Consider the following 27922-nt stretch of genomic DNA (forward strand, 5'->3'; position numbering starts at 1 on the left):
CACATCTTACCACCAAGGTAGTGCTACGGACTTGCTTGTCGAGCTTTGAACGCTGCTGCCTAAGGAGTGTTGTTTGACCATGGACGGGAGGTACCTACCAAGTAGTACCTTTGTGGAGTTCTCCGTCTTGTATCTTACAAGTACCTGCCTAGGTACTCGGTAGGTAGTGAGGGGAGGTCCACAGTGGTGGACAAGTGGTGGGCAAGGACTACCTAATAGCAAAGTACAACCATGGTCGAAACATAACACCCATGATCGACAGGGGAAGGACTTTTTTTCCCTTACCTCCCCCTCCTCTTCTCCCCTCCTTTCCCTAGGTAATGCCAATGCCGATACGAATGAGTATGCTAATGCCAATAGAGTATTCCGCCGTCTGTAATCGTACATGTGTCACTCGTATGTAATGACTTGGTGACGGATTGTGGGGGCTGAAAAGGAGGGGTAGGCAAGGGTAGGGAAAGTATGCGTGGTGCCGATGTAATAATACTCGGTAATAGGTTTCCCTTCTTGCCGGTGCTGATGGTTCTTGGTCACGGGTACCAGATCTCTCCTTCATTCCATGTACTTATGCATCAGTACATCTACCCGATCCATATTGCTGGGCCCAAGTTTGCGTTGCGGACTTTTACGCACCTACAAGTAGGTGTAATTGTTATTTCCAAAATCACTTTTCTTTGCTACCGTTGCTGATGCTGGTGGATGTCCTCCTGATGGCTGATGCTACTGATGCAACCGCTGGTGACACAACACGTCTCCTTGTTGTCCCGCCTCCTCTACTCTTCCGCTGTCCTTCGCAGAGCTATGGCTGCTGGCTGCTGGCTGCTGATAGCGGCAAAAACACCTAGAAACGGCCATTTTGGAGCGTGCATGCGTAGATCGGGCTCGACTACCGCTACCTACATATTCCCTACCACTTTCTCAGGTCAGAGCTATCACACACGTGGGCTTACTCGTACGGCCAGCCTTTGTTGTCGAGGGATTTGGAGGACCCTCTCGTCTCTCTGTCTCTCTCCTTCTCCCTCTTTCTTCCCTCCTCATGGATGCACAAAACAAACTCCAACGGCATCGATGCTGTGTAACCGAAAGGATTCTGCACAATAACAATCAGAATTGCCGAGGGTAGCCTAATGGCCTCGACCTGCAAAAGTCTGCGAACTGCTGTTGTGTCACCAACTAGTCCATCCTGGTGTGATTCCACCAATTCTTGCTCAAGGATGGACCTCGCTTAAGATTCAAGGGTCATATAACGCTCGCAACGGAGCAGCCGGCCCTGTTTTCATTGGAGAACACCTGATCGATGCTGCCCGAGCTGTTCGCGCAGTAGTCGTCGGCAAAATGCCAGAAAGTCTGCCGTCGACCGCAAGATATCAGCTTGATTTCTTCACGTCTGCAGCTTCTTCTGGGATAACTCTTTTGCCTCTGACCCCTCTGCGCCATCAATTCAGGAAAGCACCCGTGTTACCCAAACTTCAGCCTATGCACACCAGATCCGCCCGTCGGGCTGCTGCTGCTGACTTCGACGCCCTTTCGCAATCCTCTGGCCTGACCTTTGGCTCCGCTCCCCGACGCGTGCAAGCAACCGAGCTGGCAAACACGAGTCTCACCCGGTCCACGAGCTGGGAAGCTGCACGCGCGTTTCTGGTCAAATGTAAATAGATCACCCCGCAGGAGGCCGACCTCGGCCCTGGACATCTGGATTATCAGCTTACCAACGTCTGAAATCCTGGGCAACTGCAACCCAGCATCTCCCGAACGTCTTCGGGGATGTGAGTCCGACGAGAATCCACCTCATCCAAGTTGCACAGGTTGTGACTCACTTTCTGCACGCATGTCTGCCCAAGAGATGTCTTATTCATGCATTGAAGACCCTGCTCTTTTGGCCTCCCATCTCTTGGAGGTGGGTTGCAGGCCATGTGATCAAACCACTTCTCTGGTTGAGGTTCCTTCATGCTGTGTATCCATCCTATCTGTTGCTTGTCCAACTATTCTTAACCTAATATGGCTGTCCGCCGACAGGCTCCTCACACCTTTCTGCTGGCCTCAGCAGCTGAGGACACTTCAAACCACATTAGCTTCCCGCATAGCTTCCCGCATTGCTTCCCGTCGCGGGTAGACGGACCACGTCGACTTCAAACGCCCGTCGAGAACCTTGGCCGGTGGTCATCTGCCCAGATGTGCCGCCAGCGAGCCCTCCAGTCCACCTTCCGGACCGCACTCACGGAAAGTGTCCTGAGTCCAGCAATGTCTCCCACGACGACGCGAACTCGAAAGTCCGTAATAGCGACAGCGCAGACTGCCTGAGTTAGGAGACACAATCTCAGCAGGGATCCGTGGCGACATTGTTACGCAACGAAGTGTCGGATGATTCCGTTGCACACTCCTCCACCACGTTCTCCCATGGACGGCCAAACATCAGCATGAACGTGGCGTTCTGCGTTCTAACATTGTCCTGAAAACAGTACTATTGGTAGTCTGCCCGTCATGCTGATGACTAGCGTAATTCCGATAGTGATCGAGGGACAACTCCGTCAGAGCGGACGCTGGATCGAAGGCGAAAAATTGGGAATTCTAAGCAGTCAGAATTACCGCAGAATAGGGTGACACGGGAGACAATGCAACGACCGCTGCTCGTCCATGAAACCAGGAAGCTCTGGAAAACTAGAACGGGATCTTCTCGAGCCATGAGGGATCTACGCCGGTTCCCGCAGGAAGGCCCCCATTGCCTGAAGGATGGCGAAATCAAACATCCATTGAGAGCTACCCAATCATCACCGCCCGAGAAAATCGCCCGTTGTTTTGTCGAGGGCTCTGGTGGCGGCATGTCTGGTCTCTTTGAGGATGTATTTTCTGGTGTCGTCTCTCTGAAACACTATAATCGTAGAGATATCCCATGTCACAAGAGTTTTGCCCAACAGGAACATACACCACACGTATCAAACGGAAAAGGGCATGACCTTTATCCCCACAGCTGTCATGGCAAGCGTCGCAAAAGGCGTGGCATCGTTCGTTCAAAGGAACCACATTGTCCGACGGTAGGTAGTGGGTAGTCCCAGAAGCATAAGCAAGGCAAAGTAGTAGTAGATACTCGGTACACATAACCCCATTTGACACAGACCTGGGCTGCCTGGATCTCCTGATTTGTCCCTATAGTCAAGGCACGACCTTGCCAACTCGGGGGTGGGCAGGAGAGGTATCGTCTCTCTCTTCAACCACATCCGGAAGCCGTATTGTCGCATTTCGCGCAAATTGCTCTCCTGCATAGTACCTTTCTCTATTTCCGTAAAAGAGCTTGTCTGGCCGATATAAAGTTACCGAAGGCGAGCCAGCCATGGATGATCGCTCGTCAAGCGCTGGAAGGGAGAGGTGGGAACAACAGACAGCATTGGCGTCAAGTACCCTTGATTACTCGCGAACGAAAAACCTATATGCCAAACACGTTTTCATCCTAAAGGGTGAGCGAAGGCTGCTTTGACCTGAGGTCAAACTGAGCCTCACTGAGCAACCCCTGAGCAGCACTCTGAGCTACAAAGGAGGCCTAATCTAGCTCCCCTACGATCGGCTTCACCTACGTCTCAGCCAGACATCTATTTCAGATAGGCCCCTAGCCTCAGTGAACCTGGCTAATCCCTGCCCCCCCACACTGCAGCCTAAACTCCTTGTGCATCGAACCCCCGTGCATCGTAGAGCAAAAATCTGTGAAGGAAAATCGTGGTCGTGGCGCCCCAAAAGGCCCCGGGGCCCCGTCAGGCTGCGTTTAAGCACACGGTGAGTTCGACAAGGCCCAGACTTTGGTTACATAAGTCTCGTCAAGTCACCCCACTTTTTGTCGTCGGGTGTCAGCGGGCCAAACTATTGCACACATATATCGTCTCTTCAATCTTGCAAGGTATAGAGAGTCCGAATACACAGCAGACGCTGACAGGCCATTGTGTGACACAGAAGGGACATTTACTCTTTCCTTTAAAGATGAGGTGCGCTTCAGCGACGAGCTGAAGCGCAGTTTGAACTACTCGAAAGCTTTTCGCGGAGAAGATGAACAAAGCCGAACACAGTACTCGAGCGAGTCAATAGTAGTGTAAGTCTCGGGACATATTACCGCCCAAAAGAGCTAGAGAAACACTCTTCAAGCTCAGGAACTACGGACTGGGTCAATTCCCAAAGCCTCTAGAAGAGTAAACCTTTCCTACCACGTGTTACGAACCGCTTTACACGTGAGGCGTGGATACTAGTCAGTAAATTCAGTTTACTTAGTAATACAAGAGTGAGGCAATGTCAGGTGAGACTGAAACTAAGTATATAGCAGAGGGACTATACTCTCAGCGTAAGATATATAAAGAACTCGATATCTTCAACTTCAAGCTCACTACGCTTGGTACTGCAGGAAAGTATCGTAAATATTATACCGGTGATGAATAGGGCCTGGCATACACGTGCAAGAACGTATAGAGGCTTGTGCAGCAGGTCGGTAGTCAAGAAGGGTCTTCTGGCGGTGGCTAACAGAACCAACAACACCAACAACAACAGTCTTGGAGTAGTAACGCGGTAGGAAGATAGACCGTCGGCGTCGGTGGGAGGATTGCAGTGGTCAGCGTGATCACAGAGAGGATATAGAAGGTCTCAGTGTAGCCAGCACTCTATTCTCCGCCTGAAGCAACACGTCGATTGATTTGTTTATATTCCTTGCGCTGGTGCTTAAGAACTATCGAAATCAATGCCAGTGCCTTACTAAAGTTAGCTGTACAATCACGTGACTATACTGATGACTACTTCCGGATCAGCTCATATACAATAGAAGGCTCGGATTTCGGGAGCGATTCACATTTTCAGACCCAAGGCGCTTAGACAGTAAATTCAGGAGATACTTCGCGCAATTGTTTCGTGTGTTTTGGCCGTACGAACTGCACGACGTATGTCACTTGGAAGAAAGCGGTCTATGTCCAGTTTTGCGGCCTTTTCGAACAAACTGTCCGTGATATAAGATTCTGGATGATGAGCTTGGAATTCTTCGACGCGTGCCCTGACACGTACGACGAAATTATGCCCTCCACACAAACCTGGGTTTATGTGGACTCACATCCCCGCAACCGGGTACCCTAAATGGCGGTCCAGGACCAGAGAAGTAATCCGGATGATGTTCTGGATGCAGAAAGGATCGCAGTTAAAAGCAATTGGCATCATCTGTGCGATTTGAGGCCATTATCCTAAGAGGAGCTCGACCAAGTGAGCCATGTACAACACCAAATGGGAAGGTGTTACTGCCACAGTATTTACGCGCCAGTATGATATTGGATGGAAGGCAGGCCCCTTCTCTCGTATGAGGCCAATATCTGAAGTATAAGGTTCGAGGAAACTTCAGAACAATATCGTGTTCTCGGCTCAGGCAGCGTCCGGCTGGCTTACATGGGAAGCAAGATCACCAATAACAAATCGATAAATGCCGCCCATTCCTGCCCCGACCACGAAGGCATCGTAATCAGTGTTAGCAGTCATGCTGAAATGCTTGGAAAGTGCAATCTGCAAGACAGTGCTTGTTCGAAAATATCAGCGCTAGCTGGAATGAGAGGTTATGGTCAAGAAGATTCCGAATCGAGTTCGAGGTGCAAGACTCGCAAGTGAGCAATTGGGATTGTGGGGGCGATGGTAGACACGGGATATTTGTTGTCAGTGGCGCTTGAGAGAGGCAATCAAAAGGACCATACGGTCAGCCAGGAAAAGTTCGGCAATACTATGCGCATGACAAACCAATATGATTGGTACTGATCTTGTTGGGCACAATCCTCCTGGAAGAGTCGTCACACCAGAGCTTTCGGCCTGTCCACCTCCATAGGCGGCAACATACCCAACTCGTTCATCTTCGTGTACATCTCAAAGATACTCTCCATCGTATCCACAAAGCCAGTCCAGCCGAGCCGTCGAGCCTGTTCGCATTATTTTAGCCTTGGTCCGAAATATGGCCTATATGTGTGCTTCACACCCAAGGTCATTACTTACCTTGTTCATCCCCACTGGCCCGGCTTTGATAAACTGAACGTCAGCAAAGACGAAGTTTCCTTGCACATCCTGGAAAGGGTCATGAGTTAGACCGTGTCTTTCCATGATTGCCTTCCACGCCTTGGCGTTCTCCGGATCTTGAGCCCAGCTTAGCATGGTGAAAGCGAGCTTGGTCCGCACTGGTGGGCCGTATCCCATTGGTGTCGCTGTGGCACCCCCAACGGCAATCTCGATCATGTTGCCCTCGTCCTCCTGCGGGGGAACTATTCCTTCCCCGATGTTGAACCATCGAACGAGCTCTTCCCAGAACCGATCCCACGAAAATGGGCTTGTGTCCTGGCTATTGAAAGCCTCGTTCTTGCATTTGTCTTCCAACACCGCCCATTCACTGAGGTATCCGGTCAAGAGGGCCGTGCCGTGATGCTGACAATCTTGCCACGTATCCCATGTACCATTAAACACCAAAGGCAAACCCCTTTCGGCCGCGACGGCCGCGTACACCGCGAACGGATAGATTGCGTTCATAGCGGCGCTCGTAGTCGGGCCTATGATCCAAGGAGGTCTGCTCTAAATCGTTAGCCTCGAAGGACATGATTGGGGAAGATGGAGCTTTGGAGGGTTGGAGCAGCACCGACGCGACTCCGAGGAGAGACTTATCTTATAACGTTCCAGCCAATGCCATTCTTCGCACAGAATTCGAACAGCATATCTTCTTGGGCGTAGTAGAAATTGGGAGCTAAATGGCGAGGTTGAGGGTCCGACTCGAGACACGGAGTGCGCGCTCTGCCGATGTGAACTCCGTAGTGCTTCCCACCGGTCTGCAAGAGGAAGCGTTTTGGTTTGACATCGGTAAGAGACAACGCCTGCAGAAAATTCGACAGCATACTAGCGTTGACCTTGACGAGTTGCTCATCGTTGGACCAGGCGTCAGCCCCGGGGTCAGGGCGTGGCTGAGAATACGAGTAGTAGAAGATATAATCCGCCGTTACTCCGGCGTCCTTCAGGGTCGAGGCAATTTGCTCTGGCGTAGCTGAAACAAAGTCGCACGCAACATGTTGAATGCGGGAGCATAGCTCCACTGGGAGCAGCTTCAGCATCGGTTTCGGCGGAGGACTTCTTGAGATGGTATAGATTTTCGACCAGCGGTGGGGCGAATCCAGGAGGGCGCAAAGAGTTCCGAAGCCCGAAATGCCCCATGCTCCGGTTATTATGGCAGTCAAATCCTTGGTCGAAGGATCAAATTGAGGAAGATTGTGGTAGACACCACTGTTACGGAGAGGGTAGTTCTCTGACCCCATGATGGCAGCGGCACGAGAGTGTCGAGAAAGACGGCCACAAGACGAACGGAAAACAAAGACCTAGGAGCAAATTCATACCGGCTGAGATCCATCCAGCTCGTTTCTTATAGCACGTACTCTTTGGTGCTTCGCATTTGTTCCTCCAGCTTCCTGCCCCCCTACTTCCAAAGGAGGAAATCGCGATGGGGGCGGAGGCGGAGGCGGGGGGGGAGAAGGAATTGGCCGGCTGACAAACACATTTTCGGCCTCCAGTGCCATCCAAGCTATGTATCTACGCGGCCGCGAGTCGGTCCTTCCTCGTACACTCATCTACTTCTTACCTTGTACGGGGCCCGTGATTCCCGGTGTCAATTGCCGGAAGCGGGAGGGTCGACCAAGTCGACAAAGAAGGAGCAATGGGTACTGGGTACCCAGTATGGCGAGATGGGTCCTGTTACACTAGCGTCTTGGCGGGGGTCACTGTCGATTAACGACAAACCGGTGACAGTCCTGAGCAACTTCAACTGCCCACAGAAACAACTTTGCATAACCGGCATCATATATCGTCTGCTGCTTGAAATCCCAGTTGACCAGTCTTTCGCCACACCCTGAGTAAAACCCGATCAACTTCCACAGACGTCACGGAACCATGTTCGACGACAGCCTGAGCTGCCCATCATGTCACAGAAGCTTTAGCCGACGAGAGCACCTTCAGCGGCATTTACGCACCCGTATGGAGGCTCTGCACCCTAAAGACATTGTGCCACAGATGTTACACCAATGTGCTAACAGCTTCTTATCAGATAGCAGTGGCCGACCTTTTGCTTGCGAGCATTGCCATCGGCGATTCTCCAGAAGGTATGCGCGGCGCGCCAGCTGCCGAATGCTTCGAGGTCGAGCTGAACAGCTGCAGTGATGTTCTCAAACGCCACCTAACGACCTGCAGAGCTAACTGCGGTCTTGCCCTTGAAAGCTTGGCGCAAGCAGATCCCTCTGTTGGACCAAGGACCTGCCAGCCCTGCGACCGCTGTCAGAAGTACAACCGTATCTGCGATTTCAACCAGCCTTGCCGGAGCTGCCTCACATTAAACGAAGCGTGCATATACTCCTGGCGGCTCGATAGTCCGCAACACGCAGCCTTCAGCAACTTTGGTCACCTCAACGACATTCTTAATGACACCGCTACGTCCAGAGGTGCTATCGAGGGAAGTCTGACAAAGGCTGCCCTTGCTCCGTGCTCAAACGACAGCCTTAGAGAGATTACGACCCTCAATTTCGATTTCCTAATTCATTTTACTGTAGCTAGCGGATTTGCCAGTTCCTTCGACAATGACCTCTCCTTTCATAAGCGCCGGCAAGGACTTGGTTGGCAGGCTCAGGAGCCTGAAGAGTCCGCCCTCGCAACTTTTAGCGACTGCTTTACGCCGCAGGTCTGTCTTGATTTCTTCCAGTTCGATGACCAGGCCGCTGAATCGCCTGAATTGCTCACGACGCACGTCTTCGGCTTTCCTGTCCTAGGTGATGACCCGGAACTTGGCCAAAGAACCATAAGGTGCCGCCCCCAGCCTATAAGGCCAACATTCACAGAGCATTGGCTGTCCGATTATCAATGCTACAGACCAATGATGCTAAGCGCACATGGATTGAAGAACATGGCCAGTGCATCCATTCTGGATTCTGATCCTCTGGCCTTCAAAGCTCTTGATATCGTCAGTCGAGTCAAGGAAGCCACCATGCTCAAACCGCGGAATTCTATCATCCCATTCACATGGTCTGCAATGGTAGAAGAAACGTGCCTACGTTTCTTCAGCCCGTCAAATCTTAGCAAATTCATTGAATGGTACTGGATCTCCTGGTATCCTCACTGGCCAGTCATTCACAAGCCGACATTTCAGGCCTCTGCTACCCCTAGCACTCTTGTTGCTGCAATGGTTTTGATAGGAGCTTCCTACTCGCCGGAGCAAGCTGATCGCGACGACTCTAGGATGTGGCTTAACGTGATCGAAGAACTGGTGTTCACCGACGAATACTTCTGCGATGACGTAGATATGATCACGGCGTCTGACCTTCACCCATCAACAGTCCAGCGACGGCGGCTTCAAGCGCTCCAAGCTGCACATGCAATGTGTTTGTGCCAAGCCTACGAAGGCGATGACAATAGCAAGAGAAGAGCTCGCCACCACCGCATGAACGCCGTTGTTGCTGTGAGCTTCCAAAAAAAAAAAAAAAAAACCTTGAACACACCTGACCGGTAGCAGTTGGCCCGCGCCTTCGGTTTTGCGCAGGGAAAGCACACAGATCTCAGGGACACAATTGAGCGTGGCTTTAGCTGGTCACGTTTTGTGGAGAGAGAAGAGCTTATAAGGTATTCCAGTTCACCCACAGCTACAGTCAGCAAAGGACTGATGCCACGTAGGACCCTAATCTACGTATTCGCTCTCGATTCGGGCTTTCTCATCTTCTACAACCTGCCTCCAAAGCTCGTGGTGCAGGAGGCCACAGTGAGTTTGATATGTCCAGAAGCCTGCTTTCAGGCGCATACGGCGGCGGAGTGCGAGGAATATGTCCGAATGTGGACGTCCCACAGACTCTACAGCCCGAACTTTTCGCTGTCTTCGGCTATCGAAATTTTGTGCTCCAAGCAGCTCAGCCCAGACCATCGAGATCTATTTGTGGAGATAGGCAGCGTGAACCTTCTGATCATCGCTGCTGGTAAGTCGTTCCTAACTCTTAATGCGAGCATGGTCATCCCCTATGAGAATCCTCTGTGTTAACCTACTTCCGTGGGTCAGTATTCAACTCCATGGCGTTCCACTTTCGACCAGCACTAGGCCAGATCGCCGAACTCGTGCCTCTACAACATGCCATTTCACACTGGGGAGAGATCTGGGCCGCTCGGCCTCCGCCTGGAATGCGCAGTGCATTCGGGACATCTTCGACGGAACCAGTGTCATTTACCAGCCAACGTGAGATGTGGAAACGGCTTGGTTTTATGAAACACGCACATGAGTTCTGGATGCTCTCCCGGATCATTGTCGAGCGCCTTGTGGCATCCCAGCGCCACGTCGTCCATGCTGGCGACATATCCGACCACGCTCGTCGGCAAGGACAGGTCAGCGGCGAGATTCCAGACCAATATGACCGAGGAGATATGAATCAACTTAGGACCCTTATTCTCGGAGCCATAAGGTCGACCCTGTCATCCAAGGAGTAAGTCTCGACGCTCCTTCCGGTCGCAACGTACCACTCACCGCAAGGACCTTTCAGCAACCGTCGGCGCTTGACCGTACTCGAAGCGTCTACTACAAACCCGGGGGATTGAATCCAATGGGTCCTCGACTTCAAAGTTGAGCAATACGAGGTTTTGTCTGTCTGGCTTGACTCTTCTATCGAGGCTAACCAGAGCGATAACCCGCGACCAATCCCTGCCTGGGCTTCTCGAGCTCCACCCCCGCCTCCTCACCTCCTCCTTCCGGCCCCGCCTCCGCTCTCACTTCCACATTTGGACTAGCTAAGAAAGGATAGCGAGTGACGTCCAGGCTGACTTTACGCGCCAATTCGTCATTACATGGCCATTCAAGCAATTGAGTCTTACAGTAGCTCAGACTTCTTGGTGTGTCGTCGTCATTACACTCCTGACAGAGACACCTCCTCTATACTTCCCCCTCGAGGCTGGCTTCCTTTACTCAATGCGGCACTCAACCGAAACCGCGGCACCTCGCTTGCAGACATAGCTTGAGACTAGCCACTGCCGCTATTGCAAGGCTGCGTATTCTGGGGAAGTGAATCGAGAGGATATCACTTGACGTTGGCTCCTTCCGACAAAGGATTTGTTCATATAATGGCCGCGCGACTACCTTACCTAGACTCTACTTGCAACACTCACTGTTGATCAATGTGTTGTTCTTTGAACATCTACTCACGATGCTCTCCCACCGCAAGAACTTCTGGTTGTGCTTCCTCATCACTAGCACCATGATGAGCTTCGGCTATGGGTCCTCCTACTTCTCCGTCACCTTCGGCCAGCCTAGCTTCCTGAAGTACATGAAACTGGCTGGACCAGAAGCATCTTCAGATGTGGAAAGTTTGATCGGTGCCATGACTGGAGTCAATACCGTCAGTCTGCTTCCTCTTTCTTCAAACTTGGCTTTCTCCTATTTCCAAAGCTTCCATAGCTTGCTTTCCTCACTGACATGCGAACGTCGAATAACAGGCTGGTGGAATTGTCGGTGTCCTGGCTCTCGCCTGGGTCATGGATGTTTGGGGTAGACGAGCAGGATTGGCCTATTGTGCAATTCTGTCGATCGCCGGACGGACGTTGTGCGCTGCGTCTCGAGATATCGCCATGTTCATCGCCTTCCGCTTTCTGGATGGCGCTGGCACTTTCGCCTCCTTCATTGCAGGTGAGACTTGCCCACCGGCCGTCGAATCTCTCAGATTTGTCATTTCAATGCTGACATCTGCTTGGAATTTAGTGCCTTTGTACGCTGCCGAGCTTTGTGCGCCTCAATATCGCGGTCTCTTCGTTGGTCTTGGAGGTGTATTCCTCACTATCGGATACACGATAGGTACGTGTCCAACATGCATCCCCAGCTGAAGCTTCGACTAATATGTGAATGCCTCCTTCGAAGCTGCCTTGATGGGCGTCGCATTCTACTTCTGCCACTCCCCCGATAACTGGCGCGGCCCTATCGCGATCGGAGAATTCTTCGCCCTACACATGCTGCTAGTCGCCTGGTTTGGCCCCGAGTCCCCCCGTTTCCTGCTTCTACAAGACAACCCGGACGGAGCCTGGAAAATTGTCAGCAAACTACATGCCGACCAGAACGATCCTGACCAGACCTTCACAAGAGCAGAGTTCTTCCAAATGCAGAAACAGGCCGAATTCGACCGGTCGGTGAAGAGCAGCTGGGTGACTCTGTTTACCAAGAAGAGCTATCGGAAAAGGCTGATGCTCTCGGCTGGGTTTGCGGTTATTGGGCAGTCAAGCGGCATCCTGGTTATCTCGAACTATGTGAGCGATGTGACGGACTCCTTCCCCAATGCGACTATATCCCACGCTAACCATACAATCTCAAGGGTCCGTTGTTCTACGCGAACCTCGGATTCAACGATATAGACCAACTGTGCTTTCAAGCGGGATATTTCGCATGTAGGCCTCCATTCGCAATCCCGTCCCGATGGCGAATCACCCTGCTGACCAACGTTTCTTACACAGCGGCCGTCCTAGGCAACCTCGTCGGCTCACTGGTCATCGACCGCGTGGGCCGTAAGCCAATCATGCTGCTGGGCATCGGTGGCTCATGCGTCTGGCTCTGCGTCGAAGCTGCCATGAGTGCTCTCTACGCGGGCACTACCAACACGGCAGGCCTCAATACCGGCGTGGCAGCCTTATTCCTATTTGTCTTCTTCTACGCTTGTGGTGTTGATGTCGGCATGCTGGTGTTCTTCGGTGAGATCTATCCGAACCACATGCGCGCTAAGGGATTCACGGCCACGCTTGCGATCCTTCTGTGCGCAGATTTGGTATATTTGCAGGTTACGTCTCTTGCGTTTGCCCATATCCATTGGAGGTTTTTTCTGGTAAGTCTGCACATGAAAGAACGGATGTTTCTAAGCCTTAAGGGCCGAGACTGACAGCATTGGGGTGCAACAGGTCTTCATCATCATCACCGGAGTAGGCTTCTTCTGGCTCGCCTGGGTCCTGCCCGAGACAAAAGGTCTGCCCTTGGAAGAGATTGCCGCGATCATGGGCGACGCAGATCAAGTTGTCGTGTATCAGCAGGACATTCGGATCGACGAGAAGAGCAATCAAGTCGTGCTGAACACCGCGGACGACGAGAAGAGCGATGCACAACATGTGAATGCAGAGATGATCGAGGAGATCGCGCTGCCGCCTGGCGATATGACTGACCGTGTGTGAGGATGAGGACGCTCGAACCGGCCCCTCATGGGAGCAGGAGCAAGTCGCAAATTGAAACTAGCATGTTTGCCTGGATTCAAACGTGGGTGTGAGGATGAATATAGTGACGAATACCAGTTGTTTACTGTAATTGGAGGAGTTTAAAAGCTTGAGGCGAGTCGTCAATGTTGGTCGGCTTAAGAGGGGAATGGAAAAATCAGCATGTCACCAATCCACCCAAACCCACTCATATATAGCCCACACGCGCACAATTCCCTTCGCAATCGACCATAGGGGTAGGAAACCAGGGCTTCCCGTCTCTTCAGCCTACTAGCCGTACTTCAGCCTTCTGCTGGCCAGTCAGTCCTCTAATTTGTAGCTCCGTCAGGTAGGCATCAACAGTGACTACACATGACAATCCAGGAGATCTCCCACGCCCCAGAGTGTTCGAAGCTTGAAGGAGTTGTCTGCGAGGCCAACGTCCATTTAAACCGAGCTTTTAAGCCTAGCATAAGCGTGGCTGAGCACCCAGTGCAGTCCCTGAGCAACTCCCTGAGCCAAGCTTGGGAGCCTAATCCGGCTCCTTCCGCATGGAGTACCCAAGTACCTTTGAAGGGTGCGTAAGCCGAAGTTCTCGAGCATGGACTGTGGTACAGAAGCCATCGATCGGAAGTCGTATGTACCTAGGTACGTACCTCGTGCCATAAATGCTGCGGTGTCTGTGACTTCCCTCGACGCCCGCCATGCCCGATCCAACTGGACTTCCAACGGTCCTCCGTTCCGTTGCAAAAGATCTCCTCCCGTTCCGGATGCCATGGCATCCGTTAATTAGAATCTCTATATGGCCCATCAAGAAACCTGAAAGATCGTTCCAAGCCCGCCCGTGCTCACCTTGTGTTGCCTGGGTATACTGTACCACGCCCCGACCAATGTCCCTTCAGTCTTCCTTCTTCACCTTTCCCCTATCTTTCGGCCTCTTCCTTGCTGCACTGTTCCAGAAATTCCCCCAACGCTTCAATGACAATCATGTGATCCTGATCCTGCTTCAGTCCACTCACGACCACAACTCCCACAATGCCCTCCACGCCTCTCACCCTCACCGGCACACCGCCGCCGTGAATCGCATAAGTCCCCGCTTCCCCACCGAGCATATATTTTCTAGAGAAGGCCTCCTCGTCCCCCTTGAATTTGTTGTGCATGAACCACGTACTCACTCCCCATCTTGACACCGTCTTCCTCTTCCGCGACACCCAGATGTCGTTGTCCGGCTGGATCCCCGGGCGCGAAACGGCGTGGAATAGTAGGTTGGAGGAATTGGCGAGAGAGATGGACACCACGGCGGCCAAGGTCGAGAGAGCCCGCAAACGGTTGCGGATCGACAGGCCGATCTTGAGAGCGTCGTCCGCCGTGAAGTGTGGGAGGATCAAGGATTCTTCTTGTTTGGCGATTTCGGAGAGCTAAGGGTAGACAGCAAAGTAAGTCGGCCTGACGAAAGCGGAATATGAAGACTGGGGACGGAGAAAAAGATGGCCCCCATGCCCGAGGCTCGGGAAGGCTCAGGAACAAGAATGCAAAAGGAAGAAGCATACGTCTCGCGGCGCCTCGCGCAAGGGGCGGCCGGCCATGTCAGACACTATTAAAGGTCACTTGTGCTACGTGACGACGGTATAGTTTGGTTTGACTTGAGGCTCTTTTGAAAATTGCATAGGTGACCAGCAAGGAAATGAGGGATGTGTTTCCCCGCACTCACATATGCTCGGCTTGGCGCCGAGCGCCGCCACCCTGGCAATTGTGAGAGAGCCCTGGTGACCCTTCCTTCTCAGTCGCAAGGCTCCTAAATTTTCAAACTCTCAGGATTCAGCCCTACTGAAACATGAGCCTCCCGTCTCCCTTCTGGACTGATGATAGAGTCACTGCGCGCATTTCCCGCCATTACTCAGCAGGAATTTTCCGAAGCGTGCCGGGCATGGGAGCAGCGGAGCTCAGACAGGATCAGCGAGACGGACTGGTTGAGCGTGAGGTGGACCGGTGAGGAGTTGTTAATCACACAGAGACGGAAGATCACCTGCAAGGATGGCAAAAGAAGAACCCCCAGTGATCATGGGGACGCGCAGAAAGATGAGCTGATCGACATGGGCATAGAAGACTCCATCATTAAAGATACCGTAGGGAGCCCCTTGTCCGTTTCCACCCATATTTGTCTGACAATCCCCAGCTTGCGCCGGATGTGGACAACTTGGAGTCTCTGATTGTTGATTTCTCCATTACCTTGTCCCCAATCTATTCTGTACCGGTTCTTTGGTTTATTTGCCGATATGACCGAGTCAACAAAGCGTTAAGTCTGGACCAAATTTATGAATGGTTGGTGCCGGAACCATCACTCACTTCATTGCGTGGAATTGGCGTTATGGGAGGTATTAGTATGGCGGTAGGTCAACACTGCTCCCAAATCCTTCAGGCACTGACTTTTCGCAGCACCATCCTGTCTCAGACCGTCCGACCTTCTTCCTGCATCCATGTAAAACACAAGAGGCCCTTTCAGTCCTCAAACCGGGGCCCCTCACTCCGGAAGAATATCTCATGCTTTGGCTGGGATTGATTGGGTCTGCTGTGGGCCTGCACGTCCCGAGTAAGCTTATGAGCACTTGGGACGGAAGAATGCTTCCCTGAACCTTTCGGCGATCTTCCATTTGATTGCCAGCGTCGTATTATGGCATCGGGTGGATATGACAAGCAGGTGCTGATACGGTTTCCATTTCCGCCAGGAGAGGTTCTTCAACTGCCCTGGACCGTCATGACGGCGGCAGGCTTCGGCGGTGTTCGATTGAGCTAAACACGGGGGCGTTTCCTTCTATGCCGGCTTTAATCATCCTCATCTTCCTCCATTGGGGCATCATCCTCGTCTTCCTCCATTTCCACTTCGCTCTCTTCCTCCTCTTCCTCTTCCTCGTCTCTTGGTCTCTTTGTGCCCTGTGGGCCTCCGTCGGGAGTTGTTCCTGCTGGTTTGACTCCAGTCTCGACAGGCTTGCTTGTAATTCCACTTGGTGGAGCATTAAAGATGGATTTCTGTAAAGCTGTGGCATCAGAAGCAGTAGTTGCGGCAGTAGTGGGAGACTCGAAGGTCCCTCTCAGTTTCGGGATTATGTGCGATTGGCCCTTTGCGTAGACAATAACCTGCCTCAATGGTTTAATTCGTGATTTCCAATGGAGAAGTTGGGCTTCTTCATACCATTTCCTGGCCAAAGAAGTCGAACCCTTGTAAAGCTCGCATGGCCTGTGTGCTCGTCTGTACGTCCCGGAAGACAACGTGGGCCTGCCCTCGCATGCTCTGCCCTTTCGATCCAATGCGGCTCGTGACAATATCGAGGACGGGACCGTAGATAGAGAAGAGCATGTACAGTGCGCGTTTCAGCTCGTTCTTTTTGATCTTTTCGGGGAGGTTCTTGAGAAAGAGTCTATCATATCATCGTCAGTATATGTTCAGCAGGCAGCGAGGGTGCAGTTCAGACGTCTGGTTTGGATTTCCCGCGTTCTGGGACTCTTTCGCCGGTTTTGCGGCCATCGTATTCGCAAAGCTTGTCGGCGTAAGGGAAATGAAGGAGATTCAATATCGTTTGTCTTTATCTTCCCTCATTCTGTATTCTGACTCCGCATCCCCGAAATCCCGAGCTCTGTTGTCCCTTATAGGATGATTGTCTTTGGTCGATTCACAGATCTGGGGAAGCCTTGCGGAAATTTTGGCTTGGCGGCGAGGGCGGATCGAGATTGCGTGCACTTCGCGTGCGACTCACTGTAGCCCTGCCGCTTTTATAAACACTCTTCCCTTCTTGCCCTTCCCACTCCCCCCCCCCCACCAACTTTGGTCACCTTCGACCTCACCCTGCACCCGAACCCTACTCGACTGTGTGGAGCCCATCGAATCTAAAGTCCCCCTTTACGCCTTTGCGGCCTAGTCGACCGAGCCTCGAATTCCCTGCCACATCTTCTCATACGGTTGACAAATTTCTTGACGGAGTACCGATCCTTGGCTCAGGAATTAAGCTTAACCCCATGGTTAGTTAAATGGAACCGGGTCAGTTGAGATGCATCAAAGGGTTGGTTTTGGCGGGAAATTCCTGGCTTTTGCTCTTCTCCTTCCACGAAAAAGTAGATTGTCCACGTCATATGGTGTCGATTTAGTGACCACGGTGCATGCTTCGATATTCGGCGGTCTCGTCGCATGCTTCTTGGTCTTTTACATCAGTACTATCCTTCAATGTACGAGGCTCGACCAGCGTCGTACTTCTCTCCTCCGTACAACAAGGATGACCGAACCAGGAAAGTTGTGTTCAGGAGGGGACGGATAACAGGCAAGGTAAGATATTTGAGCTCCTAGACGGTGAGTAAAGCTCGGAGCCTCAAGACATAAAGCGAGGGATGCCTTCACGCTATCACTATGAAAAGTCGTGTGCAAGCAGCCGGGAATATTCGTTGCTCAATGGTTATTTGAATACGAAGAATGCTCTCATACTATGTCCCAAGGTTGTCATCCAGGTACAACATGCCACAACATAAGTCGATCGCCGTATCCGCCATGCCACGAGAAGCCGCCATGTCACGAGAAGATGTCTCAATCCAAGCGGACTACAAGGTTAGCCCACGAGGCTGGTTCTTCAAGCCCGACGATGCAAACTTAAACCCCTGCCATGACCTATGCTCAGTCCAATCTGACGTTAACATGAACAAGATTGGCGTCTGGGGAAGTTCTTCCTGGTGGCCGTCATTATGGATTGGAACAGCGGACAGAAGAGTCAAGCGTGCGCACTGCAAGCTTCCGATGGGTGAATGGGTGGGCGGTTTTCCATGGGCATGACGGACTCGGCTTAATCCCAGGCATTAGCGCAAGGTTCCAGGAGGGCAAGTCTACGCGTATAGCACAAGGCATCGAAGCTACGCACGCTGACTTCCCGTTTTACAGATTGACTGTCCCGAGCCGCTGGTGGCGTCCTTGCCACAATCCCTATCATCTAAGCCGATCCTATAAATCACAAGTCTTCCCTACCTCGGACAGCTACAACTTCTTCTCCTTATGGGAGTTGAGGCTTCTAATGGGGTTTTGGGAAGAAGCGGGGGTTGTGGCGGCGGGTGGCGAACACGCGATGTGCTCAATGTTAACAGACGGCCAGCCCAGCAGGTTTCCTGATGACTTGGCATAGATGCTGGGGGAAACCTGGAAATAGAATCCCAATTTCCTAACCTTGAAAATATTCTTTTACTCTGCAAAAGACAACCTCCAAATCAAAATAATGCGAGAGACACCGGTATGCTCAGGCTTGGTCAATCCCTTAGACGTTGAAATATTCTCTCAGTCCATCCGCCGTATAGTTCACGGATCCAGTCATCTCTAGTCAGGACCCGAGTCATCTCAACGCGGAAACTAGACAGCCAGTGTGGGCGGATTCTTCCCTTACACAACAGAAACAGGGTCAAAAGAGTAAGGGGTTCGGGACCTAGTATGGCCAGTAGGTGTCGATGAATGCGCAGGTGACCGGATCCCGCAGCGTAATATCCGCGAGTTGAGACGCTGACCATGTCAGTTGAGCTGGTGAGGCTAGTGAGGCTGACAACAAGGCTCTGGACCCCCTCTTGACCCCCTACAACCCGTCCTCGCCGCATCATGTGCCGGCTTCTTGGGCACAGGGCGGCGTCAACCTTGACCAAAAAAGGTAAGCGTGAAGCGGCGCTGAAATTAAGCTCCGAACGCTTGTCTTGGCGAGGGGCCCTTTTGGATGGCACAGGATGGCACAGGATGCGGTGTCTCGCGCTGGTGGCGCCGCATCTGCCTTCCTTCGCTTGATTGAACCGTCTCACATTGAAGGCGCAGCGAAGCGCAGCCCATGTCTCCTCCACAAATCACGTCCACAACTTCAAGTCATTTACTCAAGTCACTCTCTCACTTTGATCTGTACATACCTCAACACGCCTCCAGTATTGCAGTCTTAGCATCATCCAGCTTTCCATATTCTCTTTCAGTATCGACAGCTTTCGTCTCGCGCGCGACTCCTCCGAAGAACCAACCCCCCTTCGATCCAACAGTCGCCGCCCATCCTGGCGCATTCTAATTCTCGAGCCTGAGTTCCAGGCCCTCAGCGATGGGCAACGTCAGCAGCAGGCTGGACGATGGCGCCCTGCTATACTTAAAGGATCAAGCGCGCTGTATGTGCCTCTTGCCTTTCCCCGCAACTATGGCTGATAGCCACCAGTCTCCATCAGTTCCATCGTCGTCAGCAATGGCCGACGGAGAGGTTTTTTGAGTCTCGCGCCCAACGCATATCCAGCACTGCGTCTAGTTGGAAAACCAGATGCCACAGACTACAGACCCATTTCCTATATTCAGGTGCGTAATGAAACCCCCTCTAGGTACGAACGCCCTCTAACAGCTCAACTAGGACCCTGATTCTGCCTCCCTTTCTTTTCTTCCTAGGCTGGATCTTGAAGATGAACTCGAAATCCACTTCACATTTATAACGCGACAGAACTCCGGGCCTCTGCCTGCGACGCCCTCGACATCCACCGCTGCCGTCGACGCAACAATTACCGGGTTGACTTTTGCCTACGCTCAGAATGCCAAAGAGCTGGACACCCTTGTAACACGCGAATTTCACGCCGACCCAAATCTGCACAAGAATTCCAACGTCCAGTTTATCGGCGAGTTCGGGACGCATGGGAGTCCTGCAGTAACTTACGAATGGACATGGCATTGGAAACCTCCAAAGGCTCAAGAGGACAAAGGTGGAGGTTGGCGCAATTGCTGCAGTTTCCTCGAGTATGATTCCAGAGCACACAGACTCAATACCCTCGCGTCTTTTTCGTTCTGGGTCCAGAACACGTCCTTCCCAACCGGGATGCCACTAGCTTCTCCAGGTCTGGAAATCCCGATACCCCTCCACAGGCACAGGATGCCCTCGTCGCAATCATATCAGTCCACAGTCAGCGACTCAGAGGGCCCTGTAGAGCCGCAAGTGCCGGCTTCGCCGCAGATGCGGGCCAAAGACTACAGTTTTAGTGCGCCAACCTCGGCGCCTTCACTTCCCGTCATCGACGTCCAGTGTGCAAGGCCCGGGGAGGACGTCAGCACAGTTGAGGACGGTCCGGTTTTTAGAGCCACTATGAAGGCGCTAGAGCAGAAGACGGGGACGATGAAGGTCCAAATCAAAAAGGTGCTGAAGAAAGCCGAAGCAGCGCAGCAGGCTCAAGTGGAGTGCAACCAGGCCATGTCCGAATTCTTGAGAGCGCTCCAGGAGGCCTCCATGTCCAATGCAACGGCTTTCAAACCTGCGCTCGACCATTATTTCCTGAATATCGCTCAGCAGATCCTGAAATATGAGAAGGGAAACAGCACGTTATTGCAGAAACAAATCATCGATCCCATTTCGAAGCTGTACAATTTGGACATCAAACAAGTGGAGGCGAAGAAGAAAGACTTCGACGACGAGAGTCGAGACTATTACGCCTATGTGGGCCGGTATCTTGGTCAGAGGCAAGACTCTTTAAAGGACAAAAAACGTGCAGAGAGTGATTCCAAATATCAAACAAAGAGGAAGAACTTCGAGCTCAAGCGATTCGACTATTCGACTTTCATGCAAGACCTTCATGGCGGGCGCAAGGAGCAGGAACTCCTCTCACAGCTCACGAAATATGCTGACGGCCAGGCGAAAGCTTTCCTTGCGACTGCGAAAAAGGTGGAAAGCCTGACCCCGCAGTTGGACGCTCTCGTAAAGGAGGTCTCGGAAGCTGACAAGGAATACAACCTACAAAGGACAGAAAGAGAGGAAAAGAGAAGGAACCTGGAGAAGAATGGCCCAACTTCTGTCGATTCCGACCCGCATCACCATCCTCCACCCATGACGACCCAAGTGGGAACGCAAAATGGTCACACCGGATATACCTCAGACACTGATCTTAGCAGGGCCGATAGCACAAGCTCTCAGTTTGGCCATGCATCGAACAAAACACTGTCGCCAACCACCAACTCAACGGTGCCAGTGGCCGGTGTCCTGTCGACATCGCCAAGCGCAGCCTCGATAGCGCCGGCGCCGAGCAAATTCAAAGGCATTCGTGATCTTGATGAAAGCTCGGTATCCACAACCGACAAATCTTCCGTTGGCCAATACCGGAAAGAAGGACTTTTGTGGGCATTGAGCAAGCCTAATTCACATATCGACCCCAAAGGAGCCTGGCACAAGTAAGCTCTTCACAAAATTGCTCTTTGTGTCAAACTAACGAATTCTAGGTTCTGGATCGTTCTTGATCAAGGGAAGCTCTCAGAATACAGCAACTGGAAGGACAAGTTGGACCTGCATCGCGAGCCAATTGATCTTCGTATGGCTTCAGTCCGCATTGCTCGGGATGCCGAGCGCCGATTTTGCTTCGAGGTCATCACACCCCAGTACAAGCGAGTTTACCAAGCTACGACTGAAGACGAGATGAATAACTGGATCAATGCAATCAACAATGCGCTCCAGAGCGCTGTGGAGGCCGGCGGGCAAGTGCTTCAGCAAGGTCGAAAAGAGCACGCCGGACGTGAATTTGGACATATGCTCACCGGCAAGAGCTCTTCACAGTCTGGCCCGCATGGTTATTCCCAGCGAAGTGACGCGGGGGGAGTGTCACGGCGCATTACCGTCGGTGCTAGGCCCACCTACACCAGGACCAGCAGCAATAGCTACGAAGAAAACCCATCAAAGCTGCTCGATCTGATCAGAAACAACGATCAAGGCAACCAGTACTGTGCCGATTGTGGCTCGTCTTCCAAGGTCGAATGGGTATCTCTGAATCTTGGGATCATATTGTGCATTGAATGTGGCGGAATCCATCGGTCTCTGGGTACTCATGTCTCCAAGATTCGATCTCTCACCTTGGATGTGCACTCCTTCACCAACGACATTGTCGAACTTCTCATGCTTATTGGCAACCGAATCAGCAACATGGTCTGGGAGGCACGGCTCGATCGCTTTCTCAAGCCCGATCCGAGTGCCTCTCGAGACCAACGATTGAAGTTTATTACGGCCAAATATGTCGAGCGGGCTTACGTTGAGCCTGTGTCTCATTACGGATCTGCTGACGACACATTACTGACGTCCATCAAGAAACATGATATTCAGGGAGTCCTTCAGGCCATTGCTCAACGAGCAAATGTCAATGCCCATGACCGTTCTAGGAATACCCATGCGGTATTTCTGGCTCTCACTGCCGCCGATCCAGCACGTCCAGTCTCGTCTCACTCGAACGCACCATCGGGAGCCGTCAAAGCGTTTCCAATGGCCGAGCTGTTGGTGCAGAATGGCGCAGAGATCCCTACCGAGCCCCCGGCTATACCCCTATCGTCCGCTGCGCAGCTGTACGTTGACCAGAGAACAGCGCGAGCAGCTCATAGCCACGGCAGCCACGCGGACACCTTAGGACCCTTGCCCATGGTGCACAGGATTTCACCAATGTCATCTTCCTCGGACGGATCCAACAAGTTGCAAAAACGCGGTAGTGCCGGCGCAAGATTCGCAGGAAAAGTGGCCAGTTTGGGGGAACGATAGTACCGTTACAGGCCAAAAGTGGATGCTGATGTTATGGGGCCGATGCTTTGTGATTCTTTTGAAGGGCTGGACACACCTACGGGTGCCAGCTTGAGGCCGAGGGTTGTGTATCTGGAGAGTGATTCCTCTTGAATACGACTATATGATACATGTTGCAATGATCTGGGATGTTCAACGGGTTAATGAAGTGGTTTTTGGAATGGCTCTGATTGATCCGTATTCTTCGATGGGGCCAAGGATCATGGCTAAGCTATGAAATCTATGCAGCATAGGAGGTTGGATCTTTGAGTTGACGGAGTGTGAGCCAAGAGCAATCGACGGGAAAACCGGCCGGCAGGCAGCTTCTTGACGGGGCCGACTTCATCGACCCACAAGACGGGAAAAGGAAAACTTGGATAAATGGCTTTTGGAACAGCATAAGACCATGCAGATGTAATTTAATGATGAGTATCAAGTGCTATTTATTTAGTGGATGCGATGAGGCATATCATTGCCTATATATGGTTTGAAGGTAAATATATCTATTTTTGATTCCAGAGAAGAGAGACTTAGCAAGGGAATGAACTTCCAGTGTAGGTAGCGCCTACCTGGTAGGTAGGGTCGACATCGTTCTGCATTGTAAGTATAGTTCCTTCTTCCTGTATATACATAGATGTTTGCCCGGTTAGGGTCACTCCTTGCGGTTGGGGGTTGCCGCTTTGGAGAAGTAGGAGAAGTAGGAGAAGCCTGTAGTCTTCTTTGGTACCGTCTTTGCAGTCTCTCTTTTCACATTCTTCGCATTTCGCACACAACACATCAATGCGGAAGAGGGCCGGGATACATGGAAGGGTGTCGCTGCCGGCGAGGGTGTTTCGGTGTCTTCTGTGCCCTTCCTTGTGCATCGTCAACAAGCAGACCAGGCTGGCCTTGACTTTCTGTCGTCAATATAGGGTCTGCAGTTGTCTGACAAAGAAGTCCCCCCTACCTTGCACTTTGTTGGTCGCTTCATACAAACATTTGCTTTTTCGACGTTGAAGACTTGTGTCTCTGCTCTCTTTTCCTTGCGTTAACCGTGTGTCACTCAATCAGAGGGAGTCATCCGCCTGCCAGACGGTTTGCCGCTCAGTTTCTCGATCTGTTGTGCGGAGGGTCTTTCCCTTCCATATCTACTTTTGGCGACTCATCACCTCTGCGACTAATATCCACGTTCAACAGGCGTGTTTGTGACTCTTGGAGGAAAAATCAGGACGCTTTTGCCCTTTCTTCGGATTTATTGTTCTTCTCCCCGTTCTTCAAAAGATCCTCGACCCTCATCTTTGCATCGAGGTCGGGGGGAAGGCATGAGCGCCCGGACGAGATTCGAGGAAGGACGCAGCTCGTCTTGTCAACAAGCATGTAATTTCGGCGCTTCTGGGGAATGTAGATCGCGATCGAAATTCAGGGCTAAGTCAAAAGTTGTGGGAGATTGCACTGCATCGCAAGTGAAGCCAGGAGGTCATTGGATTTCCGGTGCAGCCCCTGGATTTTGAGGACAATGCGGTGAAGTGAACGCGAGTGAGCCATGATAGGAATGCCAAAATAATTCAGGGGAATCTCCAGGTGATCATGCAGCCTTCTATGGTAAGGACCGAGCTTGCAAAGACAGACTAACTAGGGCCCCAGCACAATGAAGCCAATACAGACGCAGGAGAAAGGAGTCGCGGCAATGCATCCAACAATGGAAGGTGACAGGAAATGTGGATGGGGAGGAGTTGATACAAAAATGTTGTTTGGGGGGGAGGGGGGGGAGTGAGGCACGACAAGCGAACTCGGGGAGGAGACAGTCGTGCTCCAGGAGTATGAGAGGTTGATTCTTCGGGAAGAAACCACCAATAACGCTCCACAACTGCCCGCATGGAAATTTTCGCAATGCTGCCATGCTGCCCATGAGGTTGTCCTAACCTTCAGCATCGTAAGCTCACAATGCAGCTCCAGATTCTGGAGAGCCGCCAACTGAGTTCAGAAAGACTAGGGCCATCAGAGCGGGTCGGAGAAGCCTGGAGCAAGTGCATGATAAAGAATGATTGGTGACTTGATACAGAACCGTTAGAAATCAGAGCGGGTAGAGCAAAAATGGCGGCTAGATCGCGAGATACAGCGCCCATCGGAGATGGATCTCTTAGGCTTCACCACAAATCAGTCAAAGCAGTTCCATGAGCGCCCCTTCTTGGCGAGGGGCCTATATGGAGCGAATTCAAGGCTCAGTGAAGCATTGGATAGCCACGTTTGCAGGAAGCGAGCTTTGAATACCCAAAGTCTTAACTTTTAGCTCTAGCCTCGCAAGTGAAATGCTGGTCGAATCCTTGGAGGGCCAATGAGGCCTTTGAGCGAAGAAACTGTGACGTCCAGAGGACACTAAACACCATTCGTCACGCAGGGGGGCATAGGAATTGTGAGCACAGAGAGCGGAACAGGTATTCCACACACTGGTCAGTAAATACTTACCTTCCCTCAGGAGCCTTTCAAGAAGGCTCTTTCCGATGCCATTAGTACCTATGGGGCCTGGACTAATTGCGCATGGGCAGGGTGGAGATCCGACTGCCCTGAATGCAGAGTCGGAGGCTTATGCTCTCAGTAAGAGTTCGTTCCGGAACGCCAGTGCAGTGATATGACAGGCTGAGTTGATGGAGCTCGTCTGCTCAGGGCGAGGAGCTCGGATACCTTGTTGAGCAAATAGATTCTTGAGAGCGAGGACCGCCCTGAATGCGTCTGAGAAGTGGCGGCCTGAGGCATCCAATGATTTATATTCTGGACCGATGAGAAAAGGAGGCTCTCCCCAGATGCCAGCCGTGATGCTCTGATTGGTCCCAATGACATTGCCGGCCGACCCTTTTATTGAAGCCGTTGATTCTCGGTCTGTTAGATTCTTGCAGATTTCATCCATTCGAAAGGACAGTCATCGTTACCCACAATTCGGTGCAGATGCGAAGCGTATGTGAATTATTTGGTGGGTTGATAGTGGGCAGCTTCAACATTTCGAGAAAAGACGATTCTGTATGATGATTGGCTTAGCTGAGATGGGAGGCCACCCACATTCCGATGCGATAATTGGCTGCCAGTGCTTTGCCACAATGAGTTCCATCGGCATTGGGAGCATCGACCAAGAGCCTGAAACACATTGTTATCATCCACGCGTCGTAGAGAATGTTGGGCCGGGCCGCTCAACCTCTCCAGCCGGTGTGGTCTGATTTTCTTCGCAGAGAGGGTGTTTTCTCGGCAGTTACACTGCCTTCGTTCCTGCCACCGTCGCCGAAAGTACCTTCAATACGAAAACCTCTTTACGAGGCGTGCAACGTACAGGGCGAACCGGTGATCATTTCCTTTTAGATTCTTGCAGAGAGACAATATCGGAGACGCCGACTTTTGTTTGATGATCGTATCCCTAACTAGTATGGGGTTTCGTGGAGGGAGGATCGAGTCCATGTCGTACAGGTACAATGCCGAAATCGAGCGTTCAGGGCGTGGACGTTGCTTAGCGTGAAACGCGCCCAACGCTAGCTAGAGTCGTGTGGGAGGGCAACGTCGGGCTTGCACAAGATATTGTAGACGGGTCGGGGAAGCAAAGAAGCGGGTGGCGAATACATGAGGTCCAAAAAATTTGATTCAACCGGGTTCCATCTGGCACAGGCCCTATTGACCGGGACGATGGTGCAAGGTTGACTAGCTCAAGTCCCTGAGGCCAGTCGGAAAGCTGCCACGGTGTCAGAAAAGAACCGAGGGAGAGGTGTCTCAGTTACCTCCTCGCCAGTCGACATATGGCACTGTGGTTCTAATTATGGCATAGGTAGGGGCAAATGAAGAGATGGCAATGAGCATTACGGTGAAAGACTTACAGAGCGGTTCCTGTGCTAATTTGGCGTGTCAGGCCGTCCGAGACCGGCAGAAAGGATTTTCGGGGAGCACAGAAGTGCTGGTAAGCCGTATTGGACACGTCTTTGCGTTTTTGGGGCGATCAGCGGATCAGAGGCCAGAAAGTAGAAGTGATAGCCGCAGACGAACAGGACGATCAAAGAATGAGGTTGGAACAAGGATGTTTGTGGTGCCAAGGCCGTGACACAAGTTCGGCGCCACGCTCGATAGATTTTCCGCTCCGGATCTCGCTTTACCTTCTTCAGTATCTTGAGCAGATGGGATTTCTTCAACAATTGCATCTTTTTGCGTCTCCATAATTTTTTTTTTTCCCAGGGGTCAAAGCAAGACCCTGATCCGGAATCCTGGAGAACGAAAGCTGCTCAGCCACAAGCAAGGGTCCAGCCACTCACTCGGAACGCGCATCCTCGGATCTTCTCTTGATGACAAAAGAGAAGTTCGTTAGTAGTGCTGTTCCCGCCACACGATCGACATCTGCCGTCCGAGACGTCGTTGTTGCCACCCAACACTGGATCCGCGAGGACCATTGAAACGGCCAGCCACGAATTCGGGTCAGAATTTGCCGATTGACACGGGACGGACTGCGCAAAGGTGATGATCAATTTTGGAACTTGGTCGTTCCTGCATCGTTCTAACAATAGCAGGCCTCGCTGTGCATATTGATCGTCTCCAGATGATGCCATCCTTCACGTCATACTGCGGTTTCGGACAACGCGCACAGCTATTCAGAAAGAGAATTTTGTCAGCGGTCTAAGAGCTCTGGAATATCCCTGCGCCGAGCCTTCTAGAGGGTTGGCCCATCTTAACCCACGAGAATGACTCCCCGTGCAATACCGCCTCTCTCTGCGCTCAGAGATGGAAAAGTTTCCCTTGGACAGCGGGGCGTGTTCCACTGTAATGGAGAGCATCCCTACAACTTCGTAGCCGATCGTGGGAGCGCCAGAGGGAAGCACCTTGTACGATTTGCAGAGGCAGCAATTCTCGCGTTAAGTTTTGCGAAGAGGACAACAAGACGTAAGATAAGCTTTGCTGCGGTGCTGCTTCGATAACGAAAACCGTGTCCTATGAAGCTATGACGTTAAATGTCACATTTGGTGCCATCACCTATGAGTTTACAACAGAACGCTGCAGTTCTCGTCAGATCCACTTCTTCCTTTCTGGAGCGGATCCAGATCGCCGCAGAAGCCGAGCAGTGGAGCAAAAGAGTAACAGCATTGGAAACGTGGCTTGCCTTTCTTTTCCTTTGGCGGTCCAGAACATCGCGACAAGCTCCAATCCAAGTTTTCCTCGCGCCC

At 51.9% G+C, this 27922-nt stretch overlaps 7 protein-coding genes across 7 annotated transcripts; 4 read left to right on the forward strand and 3 right to left on the reverse strand.

Annotated features, from left to right (window-relative positions):
• Positions 1-5792: 5792 nt before the first annotated feature.
• On the reverse strand, positions 5793-7289 carry A1O5_00330 (uncharacterized protein; the record flags this gene model as incomplete). The annotated part of the gene is made up of 3 exons (XM_007740950.1): positions 5793-5918; positions 5992-6558; positions 6657-7289. 3 exons carry the CDS (start codon positions 7287-7289, stop codon positions 5793-5795), a joined length of 1326 nt encoding a protein of 441 aa, XP_007739140.1.
• Positions 7290-8920: 1631 nt separating this feature from the next.
• A1O5_00331 (uncharacterized protein) lies at positions 8921-10482 on the forward strand (the record flags this gene model as incomplete). The annotated part of the gene is made up of 4 exons (XM_007740951.1): positions 8921-9472; positions 9527-9633; positions 9685-9980; positions 10061-10482. 4 exons carry the CDS (start codon positions 8921-8923, stop codon positions 10480-10482), a joined length of 1377 nt encoding a protein of 458 aa, XP_007739141.1.
• A 710-nt stretch (positions 10483-11192) lies between these two features.
• On the forward strand, positions 11193-13191 carry A1O5_00332 (uncharacterized protein; the record flags this gene model as incomplete). The annotated part of the gene is made up of 7 exons (XM_007740952.1): positions 11193-11384; positions 11482-11671; positions 11744-11836; positions 11900-12282; positions 12348-12420; positions 12487-12851; positions 12925-13191. The coding sequence occupies 7 exons, from the start codon at positions 11193-11195 to the stop codon at positions 13189-13191; spliced, it is 1563 nt and encodes a 520-aa protein (XP_007739142.1).
• Positions 13192-14132: 941 nt separating this feature from the next.
• On the reverse strand, positions 14133-14795 carry A1O5_00333 (uncharacterized protein; the record flags this gene model as incomplete). Its single annotated transcript, XM_007740953.1, has 2 exons — positions 14133-14627; positions 14760-14795. 2 exons carry the CDS (start codon positions 14793-14795, stop codon positions 14133-14135), a joined length of 531 nt encoding a protein of 176 aa, XP_007739143.1.
• A 279-nt stretch (positions 14796-15074) lies between these two features.
• Positions 15075-15819, forward strand: A1O5_00334 (uncharacterized protein; the record flags this gene model as incomplete). Its single annotated transcript, XM_007740954.1, has 3 exons — positions 15075-15335; positions 15386-15598; positions 15646-15819. Coding segments are annotated over 3 exons (648 nt in total), but the record flags the coding sequence as incomplete, so codon positions are not given.
• A 213-nt stretch (positions 15820-16032) lies between these two features.
• A1O5_00335 (U2 small nuclear ribonucleoprotein B'') lies at positions 16033-16732 on the reverse strand (the record flags this gene model as incomplete). Its single annotated transcript, XM_007740955.1, has 3 exons — positions 16033-16344; positions 16400-16625; positions 16680-16732. The coding sequence occupies 3 exons, from the start codon at positions 16730-16732 to the stop codon at positions 16033-16035; spliced, it is 591 nt and encodes a 196-aa protein (XP_007739145.1).
• Positions 16733-19301: 2569 nt separating this feature from the next.
• Positions 19302-22739, forward strand: A1O5_00336 (uncharacterized protein; the record flags this gene model as incomplete). Its single annotated transcript, XM_007740956.1, has 4 exons — positions 19302-19365; positions 19413-19546; positions 19599-21394; positions 21443-22739. The coding sequence occupies 4 exons, from the start codon at positions 19302-19304 to the stop codon at positions 22737-22739; spliced, it is 3291 nt and encodes a 1096-aa protein (XP_007739146.1).
• Between the last annotated feature and the right edge of the window lie 5183 nt (positions 22740-27922).

The sequence above is a fragment of the Cladophialophora psammophila genome, assembly GCF_000585535.1.
Source record: "Cladophialophora psammophila CBS 110553 chromosome Unknown aczJe-supercont1.1, whole genome shotgun sequence".
NCBI lineage: Eukaryota > Fungi > Ascomycota > Eurotiomycetes > Chaetothyriales > Herpotrichiellaceae > Cladophialophora > Cladophialophora psammophila.